Source organism: Emys orbicularis, chromosome 8 (assembly GCF_028017835.1).
Source record: "Emys orbicularis isolate rEmyOrb1 chromosome 8, rEmyOrb1.hap1, whole genome shotgun sequence".
Taxonomy (NCBI): domain Eukaryota; kingdom Metazoa; phylum Chordata; order Testudines; family Emydidae; genus Emys; species Emys orbicularis.
The window spans coordinates 62880671-62895947 of NC_088690.1; the positions used below are offsets into that span (position 1 = coordinate 62880671).

At 45.8% G+C, this 15277-nt stretch overlaps 2 protein-coding genes across 2 annotated transcripts in view; one reads left to right on the forward strand and one right to left on the reverse strand.

Annotated features, from left to right (window-relative positions):
- DARS2 (aspartyl-tRNA synthetase 2, mitochondrial) overlaps positions 1-757 on the reverse strand; it is a 35818-nt gene extending 35061 nt beyond the window's left edge. The window contains exon 1 of the mRNA XM_065409341.1: positions 710-757. The gene's annotated coding sequence lies outside the window, so the exon portion shown is untranslated. The remainder of the gene's footprint in view (positions 1-709) is intronic.
- Positions 758-945: 188 nt separating this feature from the next.
- Positions 946-12304, forward strand: CENPL (centromere protein L). The gene is made up of 5 exons (XM_065408896.1): positions 946-1007; positions 6070-6246; positions 8193-8444; positions 9556-10098; positions 11945-12304. Exons 1-5 carry the CDS (start codon positions 984-986, stop codon positions 12014-12016), a joined length of 1068 nt encoding a protein of 355 aa, XP_065264968.1. The 5' UTR covers positions 946-983; the 3' UTR covers positions 12017-12304.
- The last annotated feature ends 2973 nt before the right edge of the window (positions 12305-15277 follow it).

The window sequence follows — 15277 nt, forward strand, 5'->3', positions numbered from 1 at the left end:
GCCACCAGGACCGTTGGTGACTTTAACGATCATACTACAAAACTTTGGAGGGTAGAGAAGTTAAGTGGCTCCAGCCTGCCTGCAGCCCTGGCCGCCGTTAAGGCGATACAAATAGTGGGGTTGGCCAGACCACAGCAGGTCCGGTGCCATCTGCGCTCCCGGTAATGTCACAACCCCCGCAGCTGGGGCAGCTCTAGGGCACGGCTCAGCCCCAGGCGTGTCACGGGGCCCCACTAGGGACCGCCCCGTTTCCAGCCCGGCGTGTGAGGCCGGGGAATGCACCGACCGGGCTGCAGGGCCGACAAGCCATTGCCAGCAAGCGGCGGGGCGGGGGCAGTAATTTGCCCCTAAGCACAGCCCGTCCACCCGCTGGTCCAAGCTGGGGGGGGGGCGGGGGTCCCTCAGGCCGCTGCTCGCGTTCCCAGTAGGGGCCATTTCCCGTTTTACGGTGACAGGCGGCCCTCTTTTGTTTGTAAACGGCTACGGGGGAGGAAAGGTGCCCGCGAACCTGTGGCTTTCCGAGAGTAGCCAGCCGGGAAAGAACCCAGGCGTCCGGGCTCCCGAGCCCAGCACAGACCCCGCCCCGCACTTGAGTGTTCGCTCCCCCGAGCGGCCCTCAGCCCCAGCCTCTTCCTGCTGCTAGCGGCAGCCCCCGCGCAGGGGCTAGGCTTAGAGTCCCCACCCCATACAGCCGCTCTCCCTCCCTCACGTTTTCTTTCCGCACAGGCTCGGTCCTTCCTCAGGGATCGCGACAGCGCGAATCTCGCCAATTGTCCCTATCCGGCCACCGTCGCATTCGTCACCACGTTTGATTAGGACGGAAGCGGGTGGCACCTCCCCGCCCGCACTAAACATGGCGACGGAACAGTTGTGCATCACGTGACGGGATTCCAGGCTCAGGCGTGTGCGGTGTTCCTGCCGCACGGGCTGCCGGGAAGAGGATTCAAACGATCTTGACGGAACGCGCGAGAGTTGAGTCCGTAATGAGGCGATCGGGGCGGCGGCAGGTGAGAGCGCGGTGTCTGCGGGGCAGGCCCACCGCCCTGTGTCTAACGTACGGAGAATGATGTTTTCCCCACCGCCCGGCAGCAGGAGCCGGGGCGCTGGCGGCGGGCTGCTCATAGCGCTGAGCTGCTTGGCGCGGGGGGCCGATCTTCCACCGGGTATCGTGACTGGGGAGCCGGAGATCGGGGGAGCCGTCCGAGAGCACTACCCCTATCGACCCCCTTTGTCCTCCCCGTGCGGCATGACAGGGCCCGGCCTCGGCCCCGGCCCCACGCTGGGGAGGCACTAGGCTCTCTGCCCCACCCATCCTGGAGAAACTAGCTGCGAACGTGTGCAGAGAGCAGCGGCTGGAGCATCCGCCACCCTCCAAGTGCTGTGTTAGATCTAACCCTTCCCTCTCCCCCCTGCAGCCAGGGACATAGCCATGTTCTAAGTGCAGGGGGAGCAAACATAAAAAAGGCACCTCCCCTTGGCTCCTCCTCTGGCCACGCCCCCTTGGCTCCTCCCCCGGCCGCTCTGCACCCCCCCCCCCCTTGGCTGGCTTCTCCAGCCGCGCCGCACGCCCCCCTGGCTCCTCCGGCCACGCTGCGCCCCCCCCCCCCCACAGAGGGGCTGTGGCGGGGGGTGCTGCTCGCTTCTCCCGGGGGCTGGGGAGAGCGGAGCAGTGGGGCGGGCAGCAGCTGGCGAGATCTCCTCTCCCCGGCAGCTTCCTGCTTCCCTCGGCCCGGGCAGTCCAGCATTAGCAAGGGCCGGGCTCCCCGCCCCTTGCTAATGCTGGGCTGCCCGGGCCGAGGGAAGCAGGAAGCTGCTGGGGAGAGGGGATCTGCCCGCCAGCTGCGGAGCGCTCGGCCGCCAAGCCCTGAGCCGCCGCAGGAGGCAGCCGCGGCGATGTTGGGGCCACGCTGAGCATGGGGCGCGATGGCCGAGGAGCCGGCCCCTTCGCTCCTCCGGCCGCGCCCGCCGGCCCCCCCCTGGCTCCTCCGGAGTCCGGCCGTGCTCCCCGCCGGCCCCTTGCCTGCAGGAGCCCAGCGCCTGCCCGGCAGGCGCCGCTTTTGAAAAATGTGCTGAGGGGAAGCTGCTGCTTCCCCTAGCTTCGCTCCTGCCTGCAGCCTGCTATAGTCACTGCCACTAGCGTGCTGGGGCCTGTAAAAGACACGAAGGGGACAAAGCCCCCCCCCCCCCTTACAACCCAGGGCAGACTGGAGGGAGGGCATAGTTCATAGTTTACAAGATCTTTCACAGGCATGAACGTTAAGCTGCGTTCACTACATTGAAAAAGGAGGTTTGGGGGAGTTATGTAGGAAACTTTTCATTACTAGGGTGGTTGAAGGTGTGACAGTTTGGGGGCAGGTCTGTGTCAGCTTAGGATTCCATGTTGGGTTTGGGAACGTTTCCACCTCCCTCCTGAATGTAATTTTGAGCATTTGTTGTTGTAGCAGGTACTTGACACCAACACCCTGGTCTGCATCTAAAACTGAGGTTGATCTAGCGATTTCACTTATGGGTGAGAAAATGCACACTCCAAAGAGATTTAAGTCTATCTAAGCGCCACTGTAAATACTGCTAGGCCAGTGGATTTACTACAGTGATGGAAAAATGTCTTCCTCGCTGTAGTAAGGGCATGGCTACACTTGCAGGTGTAAAGCGCTGTGAGTTAAACCTGCCCTCGGAGACTGCAGTAGGGAAAGCGCTGCAGTGTGTCCATGCTGTCAGATTCAAGCATGGCGTGGCCGCATTAGCAGCTCTTGCAACAGCCACAGAGAGCAGTGCATTGTGGTAGCTATCCCAGCATGCAAGTGGCTGCTATGTGCTTTCCAAATGGGTGGGGTGGGGTGGAGTGGAGTGTGACAGGGAGTGTGTTGTGTGTATGTGTGTGTGGGGGGGGGGAGAGTGGTTTTTTGGGGGGGCTGAGAGCATGTCAGCATGCTGTCTTGTAAATTCAGAGAGCAGCAGCGCCCTCCCCCCAGCATTCCACAGTAATGGTTTGCTTTGTCCTGGAGCAGATAAGCATGCCAGCTGTCAGAAAGAGCTTTGAAAGGGCATATCCACATTCCTGCAGTGATTCCAAAACAGTGACAAGAGTGGCCACTTGACTTAAGGGGATTATGGGACGTTTCTGGAGGCCAATCAGAGCACAGTAATGCAACACCTCATTCACACTGATGCTGGGGTGTTTCAGCCGAGGCACACCAAGCATTATGCTTCTCGTGGAGGTGGATTACCAGGAGTGCTCCAGCTGCAAAGTCCAGGCGCTCTAAGTGCCTTGCCAGTGTGGACGGGTCGTGAGTTAGGGCGCCCATGGCTCTAATGCGCTCTAACTCACAAGTGTAGCCAAGCCCTAAGTGTCTGCACTACAGCGGTGTAGCTACAGCTGTGGTGCTTGTAGTGTAGTAGACATACCCCAGGTGAAGAATCTATGGCCAGGTCTATACTACAGACCTATGTTAGTATAACTACATTGCTCAGGGGTGTGTGACTGATGTTGTGATAACCCCTGGTATAACTACAAATTTTTGGGTGGCCTCAGTGCGGCCACCAACTCTTGCTGATGGCCACTCTGACAATTTTTCCTAAAATACTTAATTAATTTTAGGAAAAACAAATAAATATGCACATATACATGTATAAATCATAATTTATTTGTGTAGGGTTCTTCCCCTCCTTCCCCCAGACTCAGTAATTAATAATAATGTACAGTTGTCTATTCTTTACTGGACCTAAACAGAATAGAAACACAAATAAGGTGCTTTGCATGTTTTGCTTTTTTGGTTGCTTTTTTTTTTTTAAGACTTGCTAGCTAGTAAGTCTGCTACTGTGAAAAGTGACATTTGTTAATATCATTTTTCACAGCAGACTTGCTAGCTAGCTGGGAGGCTATGAAAAGTGGTATTAGCAATATCATTTTTCACAGCAGACTTACTCAGCCCTGGCAAGCTGGGGAACAAATTAAGCCCCAGATGGGGAGGTGGGTAGGGGGCTCAGGGGTGATGGGAATCAGTGGGGGCCAGGAGGATGGGGGGAGGGGTGAGACAAGGGCGGGAGCTCAAAGCCCTGCGGCTGGGGGATGGAGCCTGCTGCCACACGGCCAGAGACTGCCGCCCACCACTGAGGGACTGAAGCCCGAGCCCCACCGCCCCCAGGAACGTGGGGAACCCATGCTGGCCGCTTGCTCCTACAGTGTTTGTGGCTCTTGAAGGGGACACAGACCAGCCCCTACTGGTGGCCCCAGGGGAGGGGCTGCTGCTTTGCGTGTGTCTGTCCGTTTTCTCCCCCCCCCCCCCCCCCATCACTGCCCAGGAGGCTGTGGCTGCAAGAAAAGGTGCGGCCACAGTGGCGGCATTTGAGAAACACTGAGTTATACCAACCTTAACCCCCCATGTAGACACTGCTGTGTCAATGGGAGAACTTCTCCCATCCACACAGCTGCCCCCTCTCCGGGAGGTGGATTAACTACAACTACGGGAGAGTTCCCTCCCGTCAGCATAGGAGCATCTTCACTTTAGTGCTACACTGATGCAGCGTTTTAAGTTTAGACTTACCCTATGTTTGGGAAGCTGTGGCACAGTAGTCAAGGGCCATCAATGTTGAACTGTTCTACCCCAGTAGAAGAATGAGTTTGGTACTAGCAGGGCCATTGATTTTGATGCACTGTCAGACCAGAAGCCCAGGGCGTAAGGGGTTTATTGCCTGGAAATTCTCCAGTGGAAGATTCCATCCCCACAGAACAGACCAGTGTCGTCCAACAACACTGGGAGTCTGGGACAGGACCGGCTTGGGACAGACAGCACTTAGGTTGTGGCTATGCTATGTTCCTCACGTTGTATTTGATCTGTGAGAGTATTGTCATACAATTGCGTGCCTCAGTATATTTTATTCAGCTAAATCTTGTTGAGGTGGTGGTTCCTACTTGCTGTTTGTGGAGAAAGCAAGGATTTCTATGCTAAACAGCTTTTACCATTTCTTAACTGTGTCTAGTACTTAGATCCTGGGAAATGCTCTTACATTAACATAAACTATCAATCTCTACTTTGGCCATGGTGGATAAAAACATGGTTTTTAACTTTTAAATGGTTATTTTTGAAAAAAGATCAATTTATTGAATTTAAATCAAATATTTTTATGTGCATATTGCTTGTTCTTTACTTCCATCCCATTTTGTAGTCAAATTGCAAAGGTGAATATTTTGTATTTGTTTTGTTAGTTTCCTAATTCTTAGTAGACTTCAGTAGACTTTATGCAGATTTCTTTCTACTAAAAAGTTTCTCTCATTTAAAATGTTCCTTCATGCTGAACAAAGCCCAGGGACTTGTAACAACCTCAATAAGCAAGTAGCCAATTTTATATTTACAGCCAGCACCACCTTCCCATATGCTGAACTTTGACTCAAAAAAGCTGAACGCTTCAACCAGGCTATATTCCTCCATCAGGATTTGCAGTTTGAAGTCGATGGGATTTGTGCTTCTAAGTCACTTGGGTGCTTCTGAAAATTCCACCATTAAGCATGGGCTTAGAAGCTTAATTTTCTAGGCTCCCATTTTTGAACATTTTGGCCTGTTTATAAAACAATTCGTAATAACTCTGTTAATCAATTGCAAGTCTAAACTTTTCATTGTATGCAGTCTCTCTAATAAACTTTTCATTGTCAGTTCAAAACAAAATTGCTTCAGTGTTCGATTTCATGCTATTAAAATATCTTTTAAAATAAAACTACAACTTTAGCATGTGCACAAGTGTCCGAGCTAAACTTTAAGTACATTAGTTCCTTTCATGTGAGTAAAGTTATGCACTTGCTCAAGAGTCTGCAGGAACAACACCTTAATTTTCAATATTTGTCTCTTGCCTATAGCAGTTCTGTAAAAAATCAAATAAGAGACTCTACCAGTAGTGGCATTTGAATTAGAAAGAAACATTTATAATTTAGTTTATCAATTTGAATTAGTTTTACAAAGGCTCACTGTGATCAGAATCAATGATTTACAAATACTTAATTGACAAATTAATAATTTAAATCACTCCACCCTGACTATAGCAAGTTTTCAGTCTTTGGGCTCTTTCTATGCACAGGATATGGATACTCCTGATTCTGGGGGCATGACCCCTTTAGGAAGAAAAACTGCAGAGACTGGAATCAACTTTACAAGTACTACACGTTTCTCAAGAGGTTTGACATTCATCAGGACACACACCCTGTTTGGTCAGAGCCCAACTAGGAGAATAATTCCACAAACATCTTTACTACAGGTGGGCTTTTAGTAGTTTAATATAACTAAAGAAAATGTCTCTATTCATATCTTAAATCAGCTGTCACATCTTATTTGACAGCTTTATCTAACCATTCTGTTGTTGAATAGATCTGTATGCTGAGTCACTAATGATGTCAATTGTATTTCTCAGAGTAATTTCTATTTTGATATATAATGGCTTTTCTCCTAGGTTGCAATTGCTTGGATATTCATCATGCATTTCCTGAAAGGAATGGGCTTTAAAATTTGTAAAGCACTTTGCTAATTAGTTTCAAGTCAAACCTGAAGGGTAGAACTAGGAGTAATGCAATGAAACTAATTAAAAAAAAAAAAAAAAAGCTTCCAGGAATGTATTCTCCTTGTGGGGAGACATTTTCTATACTGTAAAATAACTTAAGAAAACCGGAGAAAATCCTTTCACTTAAGTCATTCAAAACAGTATGAAGCACTCACCAAATATTTACTGGCCTGAAGAATAAGCCATTTCCCCTGCAATTTAAAGGAATACAAGTTATGTACTGTATTATTTGTGATACTGCTGACTGTCTTTAACAATTTTTTAAAACAACCAACGCAAGATATGTAATAAATTATCTGTCGTCTTTTCTGTAATAATCATGGTATACATCTTCCTGCATTATTTTCAGTGTTTTTCTCTTTACTTTCTTTTCCAGCATAGTGTACTCTGTTTTCTTCACTGTATTTTACATTGTACATTTCTCTACTCTTGAACAAGTCTCTTTGCTGTACTTTTTCTAACTTCTCATCAATATCGCCATCTCTCCCGTGCCCGCCCTCCCTCCCACCCACACATTCATGTGCATATGCACCCCTCTCCACCCAAACATCCAATAGCTACAGAACTGACACTACTAGCCAGTCAGATGTAAAGGAGTGTGAGTGGGGAAGGGTGGGAGGAGGCAGTTCTTTCCTTCTCCCTTGCCAAGCCACTGGGAAAGGGAAGGGTGTTGGGACAGCTACTAAGCTGCAATTTCTGGACCCTGTTTGGGGATTCGCACATTTAGTCTCAGGCTTTGCCTGATTGTTCTGGGATGTGATTAAATTTAAAGCTCTCTTCCAAGGCCCCTTTGGCTGATGGAAAAGAGGAGCAGTCTGTTTCATGGGCTTCCCTTCCCGACTACCCCAGTCTTGGAGCCTCCTAGCTGCTGTTACAGTGGGTGGAGAGTCTCCCATATGCTATCTTTCCCTCTGCCTTCCTTATGCTGCAAGACGGGTATGCGTGTGCTACTCTATTCTTTCCATTGGCTCCTTGAACATCTTCATTGTCTGCCCGTTTTATTGATCACCGCTTACCCAAACTGCAGCAAGTGAAATTAAGCTAATTTTTGTCAGTTCCACCGCTGTCCACTAGCAGCAATGAAAACTGATAACTCTGGTCTGTTTTAACTGTGCTTTAGCTTGGCAAAGCTATGAACTGCAGCAGAGGCACTCAAACTGTCTTCTGCACACAGGCAGCACTGAATGTGTCTTTATCAGCCTTCCAAACCTGAACTGAGTATCTTTGCAACCCTAAAGCTAGAAACTTAACTTTTCTGAAATGAAAGTTTAGATTCTGTGGATGTTGCTAGGACTCACTATATATCTTTCTTAAAAATTAGCCAGGATTGTATTCTGGAGAACATTGCTACTATAATCCAGTCTTTAATGCCTGAATGCTGTAGCTGGGACGATAGAGGACAATGACTTTGGTATCCTCCACCTCTATTTTCTAATTAGAAAAATCATTGTCATGTTCAGTCCTTCAGCAGTGCTCACGGACATACTTTACAGTAAAGAAATGCTGACAAGTTAGGAAAAATAGCTAATAGAATAAACACAACTGATTAGCCTGTATATTTGATGCAGTGTATAAGTGTTTCTTCAATTTCATTACAGAAATTGTGGGCAGGCCTAGAAAACTGAATACTGTTCTCTTGATTCCAGGAAAATGTGGATCCTCAGAAGATAGCATTCCTTCTACGCAAACAATGGACCTTGTATAGCGTGACCCCCATGTACAAATTCTCTTATGGCAATCTGAAGGAGTATTCTAGACTTCTGAGTGCCTTTGTTGCTGCTGAAAAGCAGAAAGGACTTGCTGTAGAAGTGGGCAATGATCTTGGTATCAAAGTGACTTTGTCCACCCTTTTAGGACTGAAAGGTACGGATCAAGACCAGGTTGCAGTCCTTGTCCAGGTAAGGGCTGCAGCTAGCACGTTGATAGCAATGGGGTGTCTTAACACTTCTGAATTTCCTCACTGTAACATGTTGAAATATTTATGGCTGCTACTATAGTAAATTTCATGTATCCTGTGATTTGAACTTTTTTTGCATCCCTTTGCTTTTAACCAATATGGTTCTTGTCTGTTTTTAACACCCTCATGGACCTATTCATAAACTTTTGATCCATTCAAACATAGACTTGGGAACAAATCTTTGTTATAGTTAGAGCACAGAAGTAGGAGTTGACACTCTTCAATTATAATATAATATATGGAGATATACCTATCTCATAGAACTGGAAGGGACACTGAAAGGTCATAGAGTCCAGTCCCCTGCCTTCACTAGCAGGACCAAGTACTGTTTTGCCCCAGATCCCTAAGTGGCCCCCTCAAGGATTGAACTCACAACCCTGGGTTTAGCAGGCCAATGCTCAAACCACTGAGCTATCCCTCCCCCCTCTCGTCTGTCATCAACTTGATGTAGGATCTTGCACAGGTCATTTAATTTCATTGGTAAAATGGATGTAATGCTACTTACCTGCCATAGTTAAGGCCTATTAACACTCTGAGGTCCTCAGAGGAAAGATGCTATTTTGAAGTGCAACATTTTGTACTGCAATTATTGTAGGAAAATTAATGCACAATGCAAATGCTGCATTAAGCAGCACTAATGTAGACTTAAGGGTTGTTTCTATTCCCATTGAAGTAAATGGCAACACTTCCATGACTTCAGTGGGAGGAGCCAGGTCCCCTATAGGCATAATAGATGAATTGCAAAAACTGTCTTTAAACAGTCAAGATATCTAAAGTGGTATAATGGCATAGAAACCAGTGCAATGCAGTGTCAAAACAGGGTTCTGGCTGGGCCAAAATCTTTAAATTGGGCACCAACACCCATATAGCACCTCTGAAAATCAAGCCACTGATTTGGAGCTGACTCCCTCTGATTTCTTGCTCTTAAAATGTTATTTCGGGGGAAATTCTTGTGCTTTAGCAATTCTTATTAGAATCCATTTCACTCTGGCTAAGAACTGTCAAATGCACTCTAGAACTTGGAGATTTAATGCAGACATTTTTTCTTTTAGATTGCATCAAGATCTCAGCTCCCATTTGAAAATGCAGAAAACAAAGTGGTGTGGTCAGGCTGGTTCTGCTGTATATCTGGAGATGATCTTTTGGAGAGCGTACCAGAGGATTTTACCTGTTTATCTTTGTTCCTTGCAAATGGGGCAGAGAGTTACACAGCCATAGTTGGCAGTTGGTTTCAGAAGACCTTTGACTGTTATTTCAGTCGTTTAACCATCAGCCCACTCAATCTTGCCTGGATGGCTGCTATGTGGACTGGGTGCAAAGTGGACAGTCATATGGCTGCAACAGAACTTGTTTTCTCTGTGCCCTGCATTCCCCAGTCTCTGGACATTTCATATGCCATACACCCTGAGGATGCAAAAGCCTTATGGGACACAGTGCAAAAAACTCCTGGGGAGGTTACTCAAGAAGAAGTGAATTTATTTATGGACTGCCTTTACTCTCACTTCCATAGACACTTTAAGATCCACTTGTCAGCCACAAGACTGGTGAAAGTCTCTACATCTATAGCTTCAGCACACTGTGATGGGAATATAAAGGTACTAAATTGAATTCCAACTATGAGGTTTTGATTAACACTGTTCTAGCTAGTATAATTAAAATAGTACTACCTGGCCAGAAAGAGCTGCCCCTAAAGTTGGAGCTACACCTCTACCTAGATATAACGCTGTCCTCGGGAGCCAAAAAATCTTACCGCGTTATAGGTGAAACCGCGTTATATCGAATTTGCTTTGATCCACCAGAGTGCGCAACCCCGCGCCCCCGGAGCACTGATTTACCACGTTATATCCGAATTCGTGTTATATCGGGTCGCGTTATATCGAGGTAGAGGTGTACTTGATTCTCATTAACTGATTTCTCCCTAAAAAAATAAAATCAATTAAAATTTCAGTCTCTGCCAGACATAACTAGTTTCTAGTGTGTTCCAAAGCACATCTGGCAGTTGTGCAGCCAACATTTTGTATTGTGGTGGACCCCCAGTCATTGTGTTGGGCGCTGTACAAGCACAGAACAAAGACAGCCTTTGTCTCATTTTGGCTAAAATTTGCATTTAAAAATCCCAAACTTATACAAAACCTACAGCCAATAGAAACGACAATTGACTTTTTTGATATTAAAAAAAAAAAAAGTTTTAAGAAAATCCCCATGTATTGATGTGTAAGGCTACGATTTTTTCACAGAAGTCACAGAATCCGTGACTTTCAGCAACCTGCGTGACTTTAGCCCCAGGAGCAGGGAACTGCAGGGTCCCCCTGCCCCAGGTGATGGGGGTACCCTGCAGCTCCTGGGTGGCAGGGCCCCCCAGAACTCAGCGTGGGCCCCTGCAACTGCCCAGCTGCTGCGGGTGGTGTGGGGACCCCACAGCTGAGCTGCCCATTTTGTCATGGATATTTTTAGTAAAAGTCATGGACAGGTCCCGGGCTTCCTTGAATTTTTCTTTATTGGCCGTGACCTGTCCGTGGTTTTTACTAAAAATATCTGTGACAAAATCTTAGCCTTATTTAGGTGCTAGCACAATGTTGGGATTGATATATAACATGGTAATGACTAGTGTATTTTCACTGTCGATGCTGGGAAATGAAAAGTTTAAAAAAAAATACTAAAAATTGATTCGTTTATAATGAACTGAAGTGCTAGCAACATAGCTAAGAAATATGTTTCAAATGTGGAAGCTGCCAAATGGGTGCTGCCAATCTTAAGAAGTATCTTTCTCATTTCATGGCTGCTTGACCTATTTAACCATTGACTATAGGAGCCCTGCCTCATTTAGTGGGTAGGAAAATGCACAGGAGACCTTTTTAGAATGTGAACTCTTTAGGGCAGGTAATGCTATTTTGTACAGTGCTCAACACAATGTGACCCAACCTGGTTATGATCCTTAGGCACTACAGCAATATAAATGTTCAATAATAACTTGTCAGGCCTGGCTTGAATAACGAATCATCAGATATCACTGCTAAAGTGAGTTGGCAGGAGGGTGGAAGAGCAGAGTGGTCAATTGTTGGTGCTTCTTCCTAGGAGAGGAAGGAGAAGTGAGGGGACAGAGTGGCTGGGACTTCTCTCTCCCTCTTTCAAAGAGGAGGCGGGAGCAGAGTGTCCATTGAGCTGCTGATTTTTTCCCAAGATGGGAGTGAAGATCAGAAGGGCCCATGTAGAGGAGGAGGAGGAGATGGGTGTACATGAAGGCTACCATCCTAACAGGAGGAGTCCTGCAAAGAAACAGGGAAAGTAGCATGGTGATGAGATTAAGCCATAGTGCAAATCCTTCACTCCACTCTGCTATTTAAATGTGTAGAACACACATTGACAACTGTCATCAGTGACTTAAATAGCTTATTGTATTTCTGTTCTGACTACAACTAATGGTTTTTGGTTTTTTTGCAGATCTTACATAGCAAGCACCTAATAGGAGTGTTGACACTGCTGACAGAGCTGGCAATCTCACAGATACAATGAAACCTTGTACTCTATACCTGCTGTCCTAAAAAACTTATTACAGATGCTCTGCTTGGATCACATTAAGTCCATCTGCAGTAGATTCATGTTTGAGAGACATTGACTGCAGAAAGCTGGCTTTCCTGCAGATTTTTTTAGCCTCACAAAACTCCAGTCCATGAAGTGAAAGCATATTAGTTCCATTTGACCTCATTGGTTCCTGAACTGAAATCCACAACGGGTAATGAAGCAAAGAGGGCCATAGGAGGAAAATAATATAGATGCACATTTTGCTATAATAAAAAGGTCACATCAATAAAGTAACATTTTGTAATGGCTTCAAGTATCATTTAAAGGGTCAGGCATGAGATAGAACACTGCTCCTGCTCCATAGTCTAGATCAGTGGTTCTCAATCAGCACACAGCTGCAACCCATGTGACATCCTCAGGGCCATACAGGTAGTATATATATTGTGTGGATGTGGCTCACATAACACAGAGAGAGCTGCATAAGCGGCCCACAATGGTAAATAGGTTGAGAACCACTGGCCTAGATGCTAACACAGTAGTGCAGGAGGGTGGTGCATGTAATATAGGGCAGAAAAGCCTGTCTGTTGGGATTAATTTCTGCAAGGTTCAAAAGCACTCCCCTATGTTTGTTGAGTGAACAGTGAAGAATCAGTATGGCCTTGGTATCAGAGCATTTGAAGGAAAAGCCTCCTCTTTCCAGCTCTGCTACTAGTGACCTAAGCAACTCACTTAACCTCGATGCCTGTTTCCTTAACTATAAAATGGGATACTGGCTACATTTAATATAGCTGTTTAAAATGTACAAATTAAAGTGTTGTAAGGTAAAATGAGATTTCTCCCCCCGCCCCCCCCTGCAAGTATATAGAGAAGGTTTTGCTCTCCTGCTTTGTCAGTGAAGCTAAAGTCAAGTAAGTGTGTCAACCTCTTTCCCTCTTACTTGACTTTGCTGTTGAATGTACTGGCTCTGAATCAATGTGAAAACAGACTTCTGATCAAGCTGCATTTTACCTGCCACAATCTACGCTAGTTCAGTTAAATAATATTATTCTTTACATGTTGACTGGTACACAGGGGGGAGGGATAGCTCAGTGGTTTGAGCATTGGCCTGCTAAACCCATGGTTGTGAGTTCAATCCTTGAGGGGGCCACTTAGGGATCTGGGGCAAAATCAGTACTTGGTCCTGCTAGTGAAGGCAGTGGGCTGGACTCGTATGACCTTTCAAGGTCCCTTCCAGTTCTAGGAGATAGGATATCTCCATTAATTTATTTATTTAATTTGGTGCTGAAGTGGGCAGTAAGACCACCTCACCTACTCTTGAATTTGTCTATATTTAAATACTTTGTGGTACAGACCCTGGCACACTGGCTATGACTAGGCTCCTAGGTGCTTCTATAATACAATTAGCAGGCAGGTGCTTATGTGGCCTGACTTTCAGAAGTGCTGAGCACTTGCCAGTTCCCACTGATCCATGGCTGCTGTTGGATGAAAGGTACCTAAATATTGATATTTTTTCCAGAGCATAGTTTCATAGTCCCATTTTTTTAAATCTTGGCTTAAGTTTTCATTAAAAAAAATGTACATTCTAGGCCTTGTGTTTGGCAAGAGACTGAAAACTGATACAAAGATTGGCAGCTTGAAGCAGTTCCTGTTTATATTGCGGAGTTTTATTCTGAAATCCAATGACTTAACTTGCACTGCTGATCAGTTTAGGAGAAAGATCCAACTACTACATTTATCCCAGAATTGTAAGTCTCTCTCACCTTCTCTGACACCAAAATCCCTCTCTTGTTTGCATGGTCATTATAAGATCTGAAATAAATATATTGAATTTAATACAAAAATCTAACACTAGCCCACATTCACTCCAGGTTTGACAAAGAAGCACTGAAAGAAAGATCAATAGGGTGTACCTGTGATCTACAGCCACCTTCCACTTTTGAAAATAGTATTTAATCTACAACCGCCTGCTAAATAACTTTGTTTCCATATGTTCAGTGTTACATAACTGTAGGTCTAGGAAAGTGTGCTAAAGTAAATGCCTGTCTGCAAATCGGTGGAATTACACTAGGGCTGGATTGCGCTTCTGTTATCAGGGCCACCTTTCCCTCTAGACAAATAGCTGTGTCCTGAACAATCCACTTCTAGGCTAAAGGATGCATGTGCCATTTCCCCCCCCAGACACCCAACCAGCAGAGCTACAAGTCAGTTTTGCTTAGGAACTGCTTCAGCCAGCCATCTGTTCAGTCCAGTATGTTGTCTTTACTGGGCCAATGCTTCAGGAAGGTGTCAAACCCCTACTGAAAAATACTATACCGTGTGGTAGGGGGAGAGTAGTTCTGCCTGACTCCCATCTGCAGATCAGTTTATGCCCTAAAGTTGGAGCAGCGATGAGCCTCTATAACTTAACTGGAGAGTGGTAACAGCTTATGAGAATTTCATGCGTGTCCTGCTTTTGTTAGAGGTGTTGAAATGGGCCTGTTCCTGTTTCTCTTGAAGTCAAAGGAAGCAAAATTAGCATAAAATTAAACCATAAGTTATTCCTCCTGCTGCTGCTTTAGACAAAAAGAACAGGCAATAAATAACAGCATAAAAGAAATTTATTAAGGTAACACTGCTATTTATACAAGTTACTCATGCTAGAAAAAAGCATAAATGATACATGTAAACAATTGTTTACAGAATACTTGTTTTTCCTTGTAAAGGTGCAAATGATCTTCAAATGTAAACACAAGAATGCCAACCGTTGAGGGGCTTTTTTTTTTCTTTTTTGTTAAAAAAAGTCTTGTTTAATGACCCATTTTTGTTAGCATAGTGTTATTTTTCTACATTCTCAAGCACATTAAAGTGCTGAGTTATAGGAACCAAACCGTACTGAGATGTTAGCACTGCTCTTTTAATATCAAGAATGTACATTCCTCCAACCCTTTCAAATCTCTAATTTAGTAGGTATGCCACAAAGTTACCTCGGTTGCATCATGACATTCTCTCATTCTGGAGCTTAACAATACAGCCAACTTGTCTTGTTTGCTCAAGCTGGATGGCAGAGTGCCTCCATGCTTTTTGCACTCGCTAAAACATACCCCATTACTCACAATGCAATTGCACACCACCTCCTCCAGAAGTCTATTAAACAGGCCTCATACCTTTTCCAGCTCTAAAGCCAACATAAGGAAGTGCATAAAAATTCACTAAGGGGAGGTACCATCTGATCCTTATCCTAATGTTCCCCAGTATGAATTATAAAGAAACAGG